The sequence below is a fragment of the Pipra filicauda genome, unplaced genomic scaffold (assembly GCF_003945595.2).
Source record: "Pipra filicauda isolate LSUMZ 115617 unplaced genomic scaffold, ASM394559v2 scaffold1272_size29696_pilon, whole genome shotgun sequence".
In the NCBI taxonomy this organism is placed as follows: Eukaryota; Metazoa; Chordata; class Aves; order Passeriformes; family Pipridae; genus Pipra; species Pipra filicauda.
Genome location: NW_024103732.1, coordinates 1 through 11,745, shown reverse-complemented (window position 1 = coordinate 11,745; position 11,745 = coordinate 1). Strand labels below are relative to the sequence as shown.

Genomic DNA, 11,745 nt, shown 5'->3' with positions numbered 1-11,745 from the left:
GCCCAGCGCCGGACAGCTGCTGACAGCCCAAAACCAGCCGGGCGGCGCCGTTTTGGGGGGTTTGGGGCGCGCTGGGCTTGGTTGAGGGCGCAGTTGGGGCCCTTTTTTCGAGGCGTCTTCCCGGCGACTGATGAGTCATCAGCGCGGCGCGCTGGGATTGGGCGCGGGCGGCGTGGGCGCTTTGGGATTGGCTGAGGGCCGTTGGGGGCCCCCGCGGCAGCCCCGGGGCTGGGGGGTTCGGGGGGGTCTGTGGGGGAGGGGGGAGCTCAGGGCCCACCAAAAATGCCCAACCAGGGCTCCCAAAGCTCAGGGCAAACCAAAAACGCCCAGCCAGGGCTCCCAAAACTCAGGGCAACCCAAAACTGGCCACCCAGGGCTCCCACAGATCAGGGGAACCTCAAACAGAGGATCAAGTTGTCCCGGAGCTCAGAATTGCCCCAAACAAGAGGGAGATGGGGGGCTGAGGATGCCCAATCCCCCTTTTCCCGCCATTTTTGGTTGTACTGGGTCTTAGTTAAACAAGATTACAAATTAGAAATTAAGAGACTTCAGGTGGAAGTGTGGAAAAGAAACAACTTTTTATTAATAAAATCTGAATAAACAACAAATGGTGCAACCAAAAACTTTGAGAAGAAACCAAACAAAGTCCCAAATCCCCAGGTGGGGGGGAGAAACTGTCCCGGCAGTTCAAAGCTCTCGCAGCCCCGTGTGCTCGCAGCCAGCAGTGAAGGAGTCCCTTTTCCCAGGGGCAGTCCCCAAAGCAGAACACCTCGCTCCCAGATGGGTCGGGGTCCCGGGAGGAAAAATCTTCCTCTCATGAAAAGAGAACAAGGTGGCCAAAACCAGCTCCCGCTCTGTCCAGTCCCGGACAAACCCCAAAAGCCCCCGAACAAAGGACCCCCCGCCCTCCCCGCGGCCACCGCGGTGTCCCCGAGAGCCGCCCTCCCCCCACTGCCCCTGCCCAGCGCCTGCGGCTTCGCTCCAACCCACCCCATCCCGGGAGACACAGATGGCAATGGGGGGGACACTGGGAAACAATTCCAACACCTCTTTTCAAACCTCTGACACCTGCTTCCCAGACATTCCCAAAGAAGGGGCTTCCCGTGGCCTGGAGCCAGGGACCGACCTTTGTATTGAACCAACTCCTGGAGAGACACGTTCCCATCCCTGTCCCCATTCCCATTCCTGGGGTTCCCATCCCTGTCCCCATTCCCACTTCCTGCTGTGCCAACCTGCTCCCAGTGTCCCCGTTCCTGTCCCCACTATCCCTATCCTGGTCTCCCATGTCCCCATTCCCATTCCTGGCGTCCCAATTCCCATTCCTGGTGTCCCCAGCCTGCTCCCAATGTTCCCATTCCCATTCCTAATGTTCTCATTCCCTGCCCAGGTGTCCCCATTCCCATTGCTGATGTCCCCATTCCCATTCCAGGTGTCCCCATTCCAATTCCAGGTGTTCCTACTCCCATTCCAGAGTTTCCCATCCCATTCCAGGTGTCTCCATTCCTATTCCAGGTGTTCCCATTCCCATTCCAGGTGTCCCCATTTCCATTTCTGGTGTTCCCATTCCCATTCCAGAGTTTCCCATCCCCATTTCACGTGTCCCCATTCCCATTCCTGCTGCCCCCATTCCCATTCCTGTTGTTCCCAGTCTGCTCCCAATGTTCCCATTCCAATTCCCAATGTTCCCATTCCCATTCCTGATGTCCCCATTCCCATTCCAGGTGTCCCCATTCCCATTCCAGGTGTTCCTATTCCCATTCCAGAGTTACCCATCCCATTCCAGGTGTCTTCATTCCCATTCCCGGTGTGTCCATTCCCATTCCAGGTGTCTCCATTCCCCTATGCCTATGGGCCAAGGAAAATGAAAGGATTGATTAAAAAGACCGCCTCTCCTCGGTTGTCCCTATTCAAATTCCAGGGGTGCACCAGGGCACAGTAAAGGGGGTCCCATTCCAATTCATGGTGTACTCATCGATCACCAAGGTTTCAATATTCAAATTACAGCCCGTGCGCAACAATGCCCATTCCACGAATTCCCATTCCCATTCCAGGTGTTCCCATCCCAGTTCCTGGTGTCTCCATTCCAATTCCTGGTGTCCCCATTCCTATTCCTGGTGTCCCTAACCTGCTCCCAGTGTCTCCATCCCTCTCCCCGGTGTCCCCATTCCCAATCCAGGTGCCCCCATTCCCACTTCCTGATGTCTCCATTCCCATTCCTGTTGTTCCCAGTCTGCTCCCAATGTTCCCATTCCCATTCCAGGTGTTCCCATTCCTGTTCCAGGTGTCCCCATTCCCATTCCTGGAGTTCCCATTCCCATTCCTGCTGTCCCCAACCTGCTCCCAGTGTCCCCATCCCTGTTCCCAATGTCCCCATCCCAGTCCCCCCTGTCCCCATTCCTATTCCTGGTTCCCAGGGAGGAACTGCCGGATGCCGGAGGAGGAGCCAGAATTTATTGCCCAAAGCAGGAGATTTTCACACCCAAATTAAAGCCTCAGGAATAATTGTGGTCCTGGGTTTCACACGGGAAAAAGCAGGAAGTTGATCCATTGGGAAGAGCCGCAGGGGGGCCGGGGTGGGTGGGAGCAGCGGGATGAGCTCTGCCAGCAGCTCCTGCCTTTCCACAGGGAGAGGGAAGGGGCGGATCCAGCTCCAGGATCGCTCAGGCTGTGATTCCTGCTGGGATGAGAGCGGGGAAAGGAGTTTTCACACCAAAATTAACCCTCGGTGATGTCACCACTGTCCCTGTGATGTCACCGCTGTCCCCGTGATGTCACCAATGTCCCTGTGATGTCACCAATGTCCCTGTGATGTCACCAATGTCCCTGTGATGTCACCACTGTCCATGTGATGTCACCACTGTCATTTCCCCTACTGGTTTACCTTAAAACCAGCACACCAGGTCTGTGCCCAACGGGGGTCCCTGTGGATCATCCAACGCGGGTCCTCCCATGGCTGATGGAGTTGGAGCAGCGGCCGAAGCTCTTCCCGCAGTCGGGGCACTCGGGGCTTCCATTACTGGTGGGTCCGTGGGTGGGAGGTCAAGGAAGAGCTCTGCCTGAAGCTCTTCCCACAATCCCGACAGTTGTAGGGCCTCTCCCTGATGTGGAGGCGACGGTGGGTGTAGAGGGTGGAGCTGTCCCACATTCCCTACACGTGTAGGGCTGTTCCCCAGTGTGGATGTACTGGTGGCTGAGCAGCTTGGGGCTTGTGCTGAAGCTCTTCCCACATTCCAAGCACTTGTAGGGCCATTCCCTGGTGTGGATGCAACGGTGTTTGCAAAGGCTGGAGCTGTCCCTGAAGCTCTTCCCACACTCCGCACACGTGTAGGGCCTTCCCCACTGTGGATCATCTGGTGTCGGAGCAGGTTGGAGCTCTGATTGAAGCTCTTCCCACATTCTCCACAGGTGTAGGGCCTTTCCCCACTGTGGATTATCTGGTGTTGGAGCAGGTTGGAGCTCTGATTGAAGCTCTTCCCACATTCCTCACACATGTAGGGCCTTTCCCCACTGTGGATCATCTGGTGTCGGAGTAGGGTGGAGATCTGAGTGAAGCTCTTCCCACATTCCTCACACATGTAGGGCCTTTCCCCACTGTGGATCATCTGGTGTTGGAGCAGGTGGGAGCTCTGTTTGAAGTTCTTCCCACACTCCCCACATGTGTAGAGTCGTTCCCCACTGTGGATGCGACAGTGCTTGCGGAGGTTGGAGCGGTCACTGAAGCTCTTCCCACACTCCCCACATGTGTAGGGCCGTTCCCCACTGTGGATGTGCAGGTGGGTGAGGAGGGTGGTGTTCTGGCTGAAGCTCTTCCCACACTCCCCACACGTGTAGGGCCGTTCCCCACTGTGGATGCGACGGTGGCTGAGGAGGTGGGTGCTCCTGCTGAAGCTCTTCCCACATTCCAAACACCTGAAGGGCTTTTCCCTGCTGGGAGGCTGCTCAGGGACCACCAGCTCGCAGCTCCGCCTCAAGCTCCGGCCGCCTTCCCGGCACACGCTGGCTCTTTCCTCCTCACAGCCCCCTGGGCTGGCTTTGCAGCCCCTCCTGCGGGGGCATCTCCGGCCCTTTTCCTCCCCGCTGCCTTCCTGCGCCGGGGAGCCCTTCAAAACGGCCTCTCCCACCAGGCTCTGCTGCCGGGATTTGTCCTCCGCGCTCTCCGGCCTCACCTCGGGGCCTGGGGCAGGAAGCAACAAGGACACGCAGGGGATTTACCTCCGGCCCACAGGGAAGCCCAAGGACATCCCCCCAACTCCGGCCCCGGCAGGACGGTCACAAAAGACCAACCCAAAGGGGCACTGACTTCCTCCTCACCTGCCTGGGGGGCCCGCGGCATCTTCCTCTTCCTCGCAGCCTCCTCCTCCATCCGACCAAGCTTTGGGAAGCAGAAATCCTGATGGGGGGGAAAACAAGGGGTGAGCGCGTTGCCTTGGGGGTTCCTCCTGCCCAAGTCCAGCTCTAGGACTCACCGGGCATCTTGTGCCCATAAAAACCCCCAAAACACCAACATTCAGCCCAAAAACCCCTCCCAGGAGTTCCCCCTCTCTGCTCTCTGGGGTTTGGGGGGTCCTCCCTGTCTGGCCTGATGGCACTTCTGCCTGCATTGGGGGTCCCCCTTCTCCAGGCTGCCGGGGGTCCCGCGGCTCCGGGGGGTTCCCACTCTCTGGGGTCCCCTTGAGTGTTGCCAGGGGGGTCCCAGGGCTCACTTCTCCCCACTCTGCCTCCCGGGGCCGGCCGGCCCTCCTCTCTCGCCTCCCACCCTCGCAAACCTCTTGGCGCTCTCGGATCCCACCCCGCCTCAAGGCCCCCCCTCCTCTCCACACTCCAAGGCCTTCCCCCTCTCCGGGACCCCCGCTTAAGGGGCCCGGCGCTCCCTCTCTGCTCCCCCCCTCCAGCATTCCGGGGGTCCCCCAGCTCCGGGATCGCCCCTCTCCGCTCTCCCCACTCCGCGGCTACCGGGGTTCCCCCCCGGCTCTCACGGGGGCCCCCAAACCGCTCTCGCCCCCCCCGCCATTGCCGAGCCACCGCCAGGACCTTTGGGCTGCTCTTCTTTGTGCTCCCGCTCGGCTCCTCCCTCGGCTGGGCCGCCGCTTTTGGCGGGTTTCCTCCTCCAGGATCCGCCTCCTGCAGCCCTTCCCCCCCTGGCCCAGCCCCCTTGGGCCCCCCTTGGGCCCCCCTTGCCCAATAAGTCTGATTATACAAACAAGCAATTGGTTTTAATCCACAAAACCCAAATGTAGAACCCAGCACCCTGGGCCATGAACAAAGTGCTGTTCCTTGGACCCCCCCAAAGTCCAAAGGAAAGGGAGAGGGGAAAAAAAACCTACTGGTGAGAGAGCTGTTGCAGTCTGGTCAAAAGTGGGGATTGCAGTCCAGTTGAGGGGGGTGGTCTCAGGCTGGTTGAGAGCGGTGAGCTGCAGTCCTCCTCTGGATCCCACGAGTGGTAAAAAGGTTCCGAAACTCCAGGTTTATATATTCTCCAGTTCAGGCAGGAATGCCCAGTCCTCCCCTCACAGCGGGCAATTCCATAAAAGGATGCTTAATTTTTCTTTCAGAACGGGCAATTCCATAAAAGGCTATGAGGATGCTCAGTCCATAAAAGGGTATGAAGATGCTCGGTCCATAAAAGGGTATGAGGGTGCTCAGGACATCCCTCCCACCTCACAGGCCTCTCCTGACAACAGTTCCTGGGAAAATGGCATGGAAGGCCAGAGAATCCACAGTTTTGGGCTACACCCATCCAGTGAGGAATCGGTCCCAGCTGTTCTAACTAGGACACTGTGTCCGTCATCGCTGCCATCATCATCATCATCGGCCTCCTGGGAGTCGGTGTCTGGAAGCTCCGATCCGGTAACTCCCGGGATGGGGGTCGGGAAGGGGCACGGATCCGCCCGGCAGCATTCCGGGCATCCTGTGCCACGGGTGCTGATCCCGCTTTCTTTCCATAGGGAAGAGGGAGGGGAATGGATACGACCCCGCGCCCACCAGTGAGTCCCAGCAGCGTGTGTGGATCCAGATGCTCTGGGCAGGGATCCCAGGATGGAGGCCGGGATTCCAGAGGGGAATGGGGACCTAATGGCTGGAGCGGGATTGGAAGGGGATTCCAGCTCAGGGCAGGATTCCAGAGTGGGATCGGGTGCAATTGGGGACTGGGATCAGGGCTGGATTCTGGAGTGGGATTGGCGTGGGATGGATGGAGTGGGATTGGGGTGGGATGGATGGAGTGGGATTGGGGTGGGATGGACGGAGCAGGATCAGGTGGGAGTCCAGAGCAGTTCCTACTCTCCCTGGGCTCCACAGCCAAATCCATCCCCTGGGATGGGAACAGGGACATGGTGACTCCTTTCCCCACTCTCATCCCGGCAGGAATCACAGCCTGAGTGATCCCGGAGCTGGATCCACCCCTTCCCTCTCCCTGCGGAAAGGCAGGAGCTGCTGGCAGAGCTCATCCCGCTGCTCCCACCCACCCCGGCCCCCCTGCGGCTCTTCCCGATGGATCAACTTCCTGCTTTTTCCTGTGTGAAACCCAGGACCACAATTATTCTGGAGGCTTTAATTTGGGTGTGAAAATCTCCTGCTTTGGGCAATAAATCCTGGCTCCCTCCTCTGGCATCCGGCAGTTCCTCTGTGGGAACCAGGAATAGGAATGGGGACAGGGGGAAATGGGATGGGGACATTGGGGACAGGGATGGGGACACTGGGAGCAGGTTGGGGACAGCAGGTATGGGAATGGGAACTCCAGGAATGGGAATGGGGACATTGGGAGCAGGTTGGAGTCACCAGGAATGGGAATTGGGACACCGGGAATGGAAATGGGGACATGGGAGACCAGGATAGGGATAGTGGGGACAGGAACAGGGACACTGGGAGCAGGTTGGCACAGCAGGAAGTGGGAATGGGGACAGGGATGGGAACCCCAGGAATTGGAATGGGGACAGGGATGGGAAGCCCAGGAATGGGAATGGGGACAGGGATGGGAACGTGTCTCTCCAGGAGTTGGTTCAATACAAAGGTCGGTCCCTGGCTTGGGGCCACGAGAAACCCCTTCTCTGGGAATGTCTGGGAAGCAGGTGTCAGAGGTTTGAAAAGAGGTGTTGGAATTTTTTCCCAGTGTCGCCCCCATTGCCATCTGTGTCTCCCGGGATTGGGTGGGTTGGAGCTGTTTCTTTTTCACACTTCCACCTGAAGTCTCTTAATTTCTAAGTTGTAATCTTGTTTAACTAAGACCCAGTACAACCAAAAATGTCGGGAAAAGGGGGATTGGGCATCCACAACCCCCCATCTTCTTTCTTGTTTGGGGCAACTCTGAGCTCCGTGACAACTTTACCCTCTGTTTGAGGTTCCCCCGAGCTTTGGGAGCCCCGAATGAGCCTTTTTGGGTTTTGGGCTTCGCCCAAAGGGCCCCAACTGCGCCCTCAGCCAAGCCCAGCGCGCCCCAAACCCCCCAAAACGGCGCCGCCCGGCTGGTTTGGGGCTGTCAGCAGCTGTCCGGCGCTGGGCATGGAGCGTGTGCGGGGAGCTGGGGCCGTGCTGGTGGTGCTGGTGGTGCTGGGAGCCCCCCCGGCTGCGGGCGAGGAGCTGTCGGGTGAGCGGGGGGGGGCAGGGGGGTGGGGTGTGAAAGGGGGGTAAAGAGGGGAGAAAAGAGGGGTTGGGAGCCCCAAAAGTGAGTGCGAGGAGGGTCGGAAGGCCCGGATTGAGTGGGAGGGGGGTGGGAGCCCTAAAGTGAGGGCGGGGGGGTCTGGGGATTGTGGGGACGGTGGGAAAGGGGTGGGAAAGGGGGGCAAGGGGGTGTGGGAGAGCAGGCAGAGGGGTGCCATGGGGGTCCCTGGGTGTCCCTTGAGCCCTGGAGCGGTTCCCTGGGGCTCTGGGGGGGTCGGATTCGCATTGGAGGGTCCCCAACCCTGCTGTCCATCTTTGGGGGCTGATGGGGGTGTTCCCCCCCAGCCAAGAGCCGGTGCTGGGGTGTCCGTGGGGCAGAGGGGGGTGGGAAAGGGGGGTCCGGGGTGGCCCCCTGAGCTCCCCCCCTGCTGTGGGGGGCTGGAGGATTATGGGGAGTGGGACGGGGCACCCCCTGACCCGTGTCCTGCACACACAGGGGTGTTCCAGTTTATGGCAAAGTCCGAGTGTCATGTCATCAACAGCACCAAGCAGGTGAGGTACGTGCTGAGGTACATCCACAACCGGGAGCAGTACATGCACTTCGACAGCGTTTGGGGGTCTATGTGGGGGACACCCCGCGTGGGGAGAAGATTGCCAGGGACTGGAGCAGCAACCAGGTATGGATGGAGATCATGCGGGATTTTGTGCAAACATACTGCGGGTACAACTACGAGGTGTCCACCCCGTTCCTGGTGAACCGCAGAGGTGAGCGTGGGGCAGAGCGGGTCCCCTCGGGCCCTGGCCCGGGAATGACCCTGGAACCCCTCAAACCCTCCCTGGGAATTACGCCAGACTCCTAAACCCTCCACATGCCTGTCCCGAGTCTTTTTTCCCTATCCTAGTTCTTCCCAGTCCATCCCAGTCTCTCCCAGTGCCCCCCCGCATCTCCACCCCGCTGGGGTCACCGAGCTCACGCCCCTCAGCCAATCCCAGCGCGTGTCTCTGATGACGCTCCAGTTGCCAGGCAGACCCAAAACGAAAAGTTCCCTCCCAGTCCCGCTCACTTCCTTCCCAGTCCAGACCAGTCACTCCCAGACCCTCTCACTCCATTCCCAGTCGTTCTCACTTCACTCCCACATCTCCCAGCTCTCTCCCCAGTGACCCCAAAGCCCATCCCCTTCTAACCCACTCTATTCCCAGTCCATCCCAATGCCATCCCAGTCCCTATCAACGTCCTACAAGTCCTCTCCCCTCCCTCCCAGTGCCCCCCAGCTCAGCCCAGTGCCTCCCCCGTCCCTCCCAGTGCCCCCCAGCGTGTCCATCTCGCTGGTGCCGTCGAGCTCCCAGCCCGGCCCCGGCCGCCTGCTCTGCTCCGTGATGGATTTCTACCCTGCGCCGGTGCAGGTGAGGTGGTTCCAGGATGGGCAGGAGCTGCCGGAGCACGTGGTGGCCACCGATGTGGTCCCCAACGGGGACTGGAGCTACCAGGTGCTGGTGCTGCTGGAAATCCCCCCCCGGCGCGGGGTCACCTACAGCTGCCAGGTGGAGCACGTCAGCCTGGAGCACCCCCTCAGCCGGCACTGGGGTACGGCCCGGCCCCCCCAGCCCCGGGGGCACACTGGCAGGGGGCCGGGGGGGAAAGGGGGCAACTGGGGGCAACTGGGAGGGAGTTTGGTGGGTGCTGGGGCTGATAAGAGGGGGGTTGGAGAGTCCTAAAGGGGCTGAGAGGGTCTTGGTGGGATTGCAGAGGGACTGGGAAGGGACTGGCAGGAGGTTTCATGGGGTGCAGGGTGGGCTGGGGGAGAGCGGGCCGGGCTCTGTGGGGTGCTGGGGGGTGCGTGGGAGGAGGTTTTGGGGGTGCTGACCCCCCCGGGTCCCCCCAGAGATGCCACCGGACACCGTCCGCAGCAAGATCCTGGTGGGGGTCGGGGGCTTCGTCTTGGGCTTGGTCTTCCTGGCACTGGGGCTCGGCTTCTACCTGCGGGAGAAGGTAAAGAGGGGTCCCCGGGGGTTTTTTCCCCCCCTTGCTCTCCCACAGTCTCTGTGCCCCCCCTGCCTCCCCACCCCGCTCTCACCCCCTTTTCTCTCCCCACAGAGCTCCTGAGCCGCCGGCGGCCGCAGCCCCTCCCCATGGCCTCGGGCCCAGCCGGGACCCCCCAGTCCATCCCCACACTGAGTTTGGGGGGTTGTGTGTCCCCTCCATCCTGCTTTTCTCTGACCCCAGCCGGCTGCTCCCAGTGTTCCCAGGAAAGTATCCCAGTTCTCCCCAGTCCCTGTTATTGGGGGGCAGTGAGGGCAGGGGGGAGGGGATCCCTGGCACAGCTTTACTTCTTCTAAAAAACCAAGCAGGAATTTTTCTTTCCCCTGCCCCTCTGGAAAAGAAAGATGTTCAATGGGGGAGGGGGCTTTGCCTTGGGTGACTCACACCCCCAAAAGAACTGGCCCAGCCCACATTGCAGGTTGGGAGCCCTCAGAAGGCTCTGGGGGGGTGGAGTTTTTTGCTTTCTCCTGGGCAAAGGGCAAGGCCCTTCCCTTTGGCCTTAACTCAGGCAAGGGGTGTGTTGGAGAGGCTCCGAGGTCCTTTTGTTCTCGGCCTGCTCATCTGGCTGTTTGCTGGTTCCCGTTTGCCTTCGTTTCCTACGCCCTGTTCTGCCCCCAGCCCGGACCTGCTCGGACTTCACGGGAGAGGTTTGACCCCCCTAGAGAGGAACCTTTTGGGGAGGAGGTCGCCCTTTCCCTCCTGCGCTCCCGTGTTGGCAGTGGCGTGTGTTCATCGGCCAAAAGGGGGAATTCCCGGCCACAGCCAGCCACAGCCAGCGGGAGTTTCGTGGGAAGAGCCCCTTTTTCTCCTTTTCCACTTTTTCCTCTTTTTGTTGTTCTGCCAATACACAGATACCCCACAGATAAATAGCTGTTATTTGTTATTTTTCCTTTTTCCATACTTCCTCAACTGGAATCTCTTAATTTCAGATTTACAGTTGCTTAGAGGGAGGAGTTTGGTTTTCCTCATAACTCATCCCCCTCAGCAAAACACTTCAGTCTCATCCAACTGAGACAGAGGTGCTGCCCCATGCTCCTGCCCTTGCCATTGCACATCCCCACATCCCAGAGCCCCAGCAAGAGCCCTGAGGAATGAGGCAGGCACAGGATCTCCCTTCCCAGGGCTGGGGGTCAGGCCTTGGCCCTTTGCAAGAACAAAACAAAGCCAGATTTATTCAGCATCACAGACCCCGGGACTTTGCTTGTCCCCACCTGTCATCACTGCCTCCAGTTTTCGGCTCTGACTGGAAGCAGGGGACAATTTCTGAGTGCTGGTCCTCAGTGGGACCCATTAACGCCAGGAGAAACTGTGGACTTGGATCTGACTTGGAATTCTTCAGAGGTTTCTTTAACTTGCTCTCTGTCTGATGTTCAGGGACTCATCCCCAACCCCCGAGGGTCATTCAGTGCCTGGGGCTGTGTCTGTGCTGCTGAGCTGGGCCGGGCTCCTGGCACACAGGGAGCTCCTGGCAAGCGGGCAGCGCTGCAGAGACAGCTCTGCCCAGGAGCAGCTCCTCTGCACAGCCCAGCAGGGCTGAGGGCACTGCCAGGGCAGCTCAGGGACACCAGCAGGGCACAGACAGAGCTTCAAGGGGCTCAGGGTTGGGAGGGTGACTGAGAGCTCCCTGCAGGAGGAATCTTGGCAGGGCTGCACACGGGCAGTCTGTGGCTGCAGGGCAGTGCAGGGGCAGCTCCTGGAGGCATCTCCTAAAGCTGGCCCAGCCCCAGCCGATGGGATGGGTGAGGAGGGGGCTGTTGGGGAGCACTTTGACAGAGCTGTGAAGCTGGGGGTGCAACCAGGGGTACCCAGGGCTGTGGGGCAGAGCAGGGTCCTGCAGCCCAGGGCACTGCTGGGCAGGGACTCTGCTGCCTGCCAGGGGCAGCTCTCAGCTGGCCCAGGGAGCTGCTCCAGGGCTGGGGGAGAAGGGCTGTGGGCAAGGAGCAAACCCCAATTGACAGGGGAAGGCAGGGCAGGGCCCTTCTGCTGTCGAGACTGTGCAGCACATGTCAGGAATGATCACAGCTCCAAATGACTGCTGGGGCTTTCTAAGAGGAATTTTCAGGAAATGCAGCAAGGCAGGGGCATCCTGAAAGGGAAGGATCCTGTAC

At 59.9% G+C, this 11,745-nt stretch overlaps 1 protein-coding gene and 1 long non-coding RNA gene across 2 annotated transcripts; both read left to right on the top strand.

Annotated features, from left to right (window-relative positions):
* Positions 1–5,748: 5,748 nt before the first annotated feature.
* LOC120324969 lies at positions 5,749–6,538 on the top strand. The gene is made up of 3 exons (XR_005566711.1): positions 5,749–5,847; positions 5,946–5,984; positions 6,364–6,538. It is a non-coding gene; the product is annotated as an uncharacterized LOC120324969 (long non-coding RNA).
* A 959-nt stretch (positions 6,539–7,497) lies between these two features.
* LOC113997158 (class II histocompatibility antigen, B-L beta chain-like) lies at positions 7,498–9,586 on the top strand (the record flags this gene model as incomplete). The annotated part of the gene is given in 5 exon segments (XM_039389951.1): positions 7,498–7,582; positions 8,093–8,203; positions 8,206–8,361; positions 8,900–9,181; positions 9,480–9,586. Coding segments are annotated over 5 exon segments (741 nt in total), but the record flags the coding sequence as incomplete, so codon positions are not given.
* Positions 9,587–11,745: the final 2,159 nt, after the last annotated feature.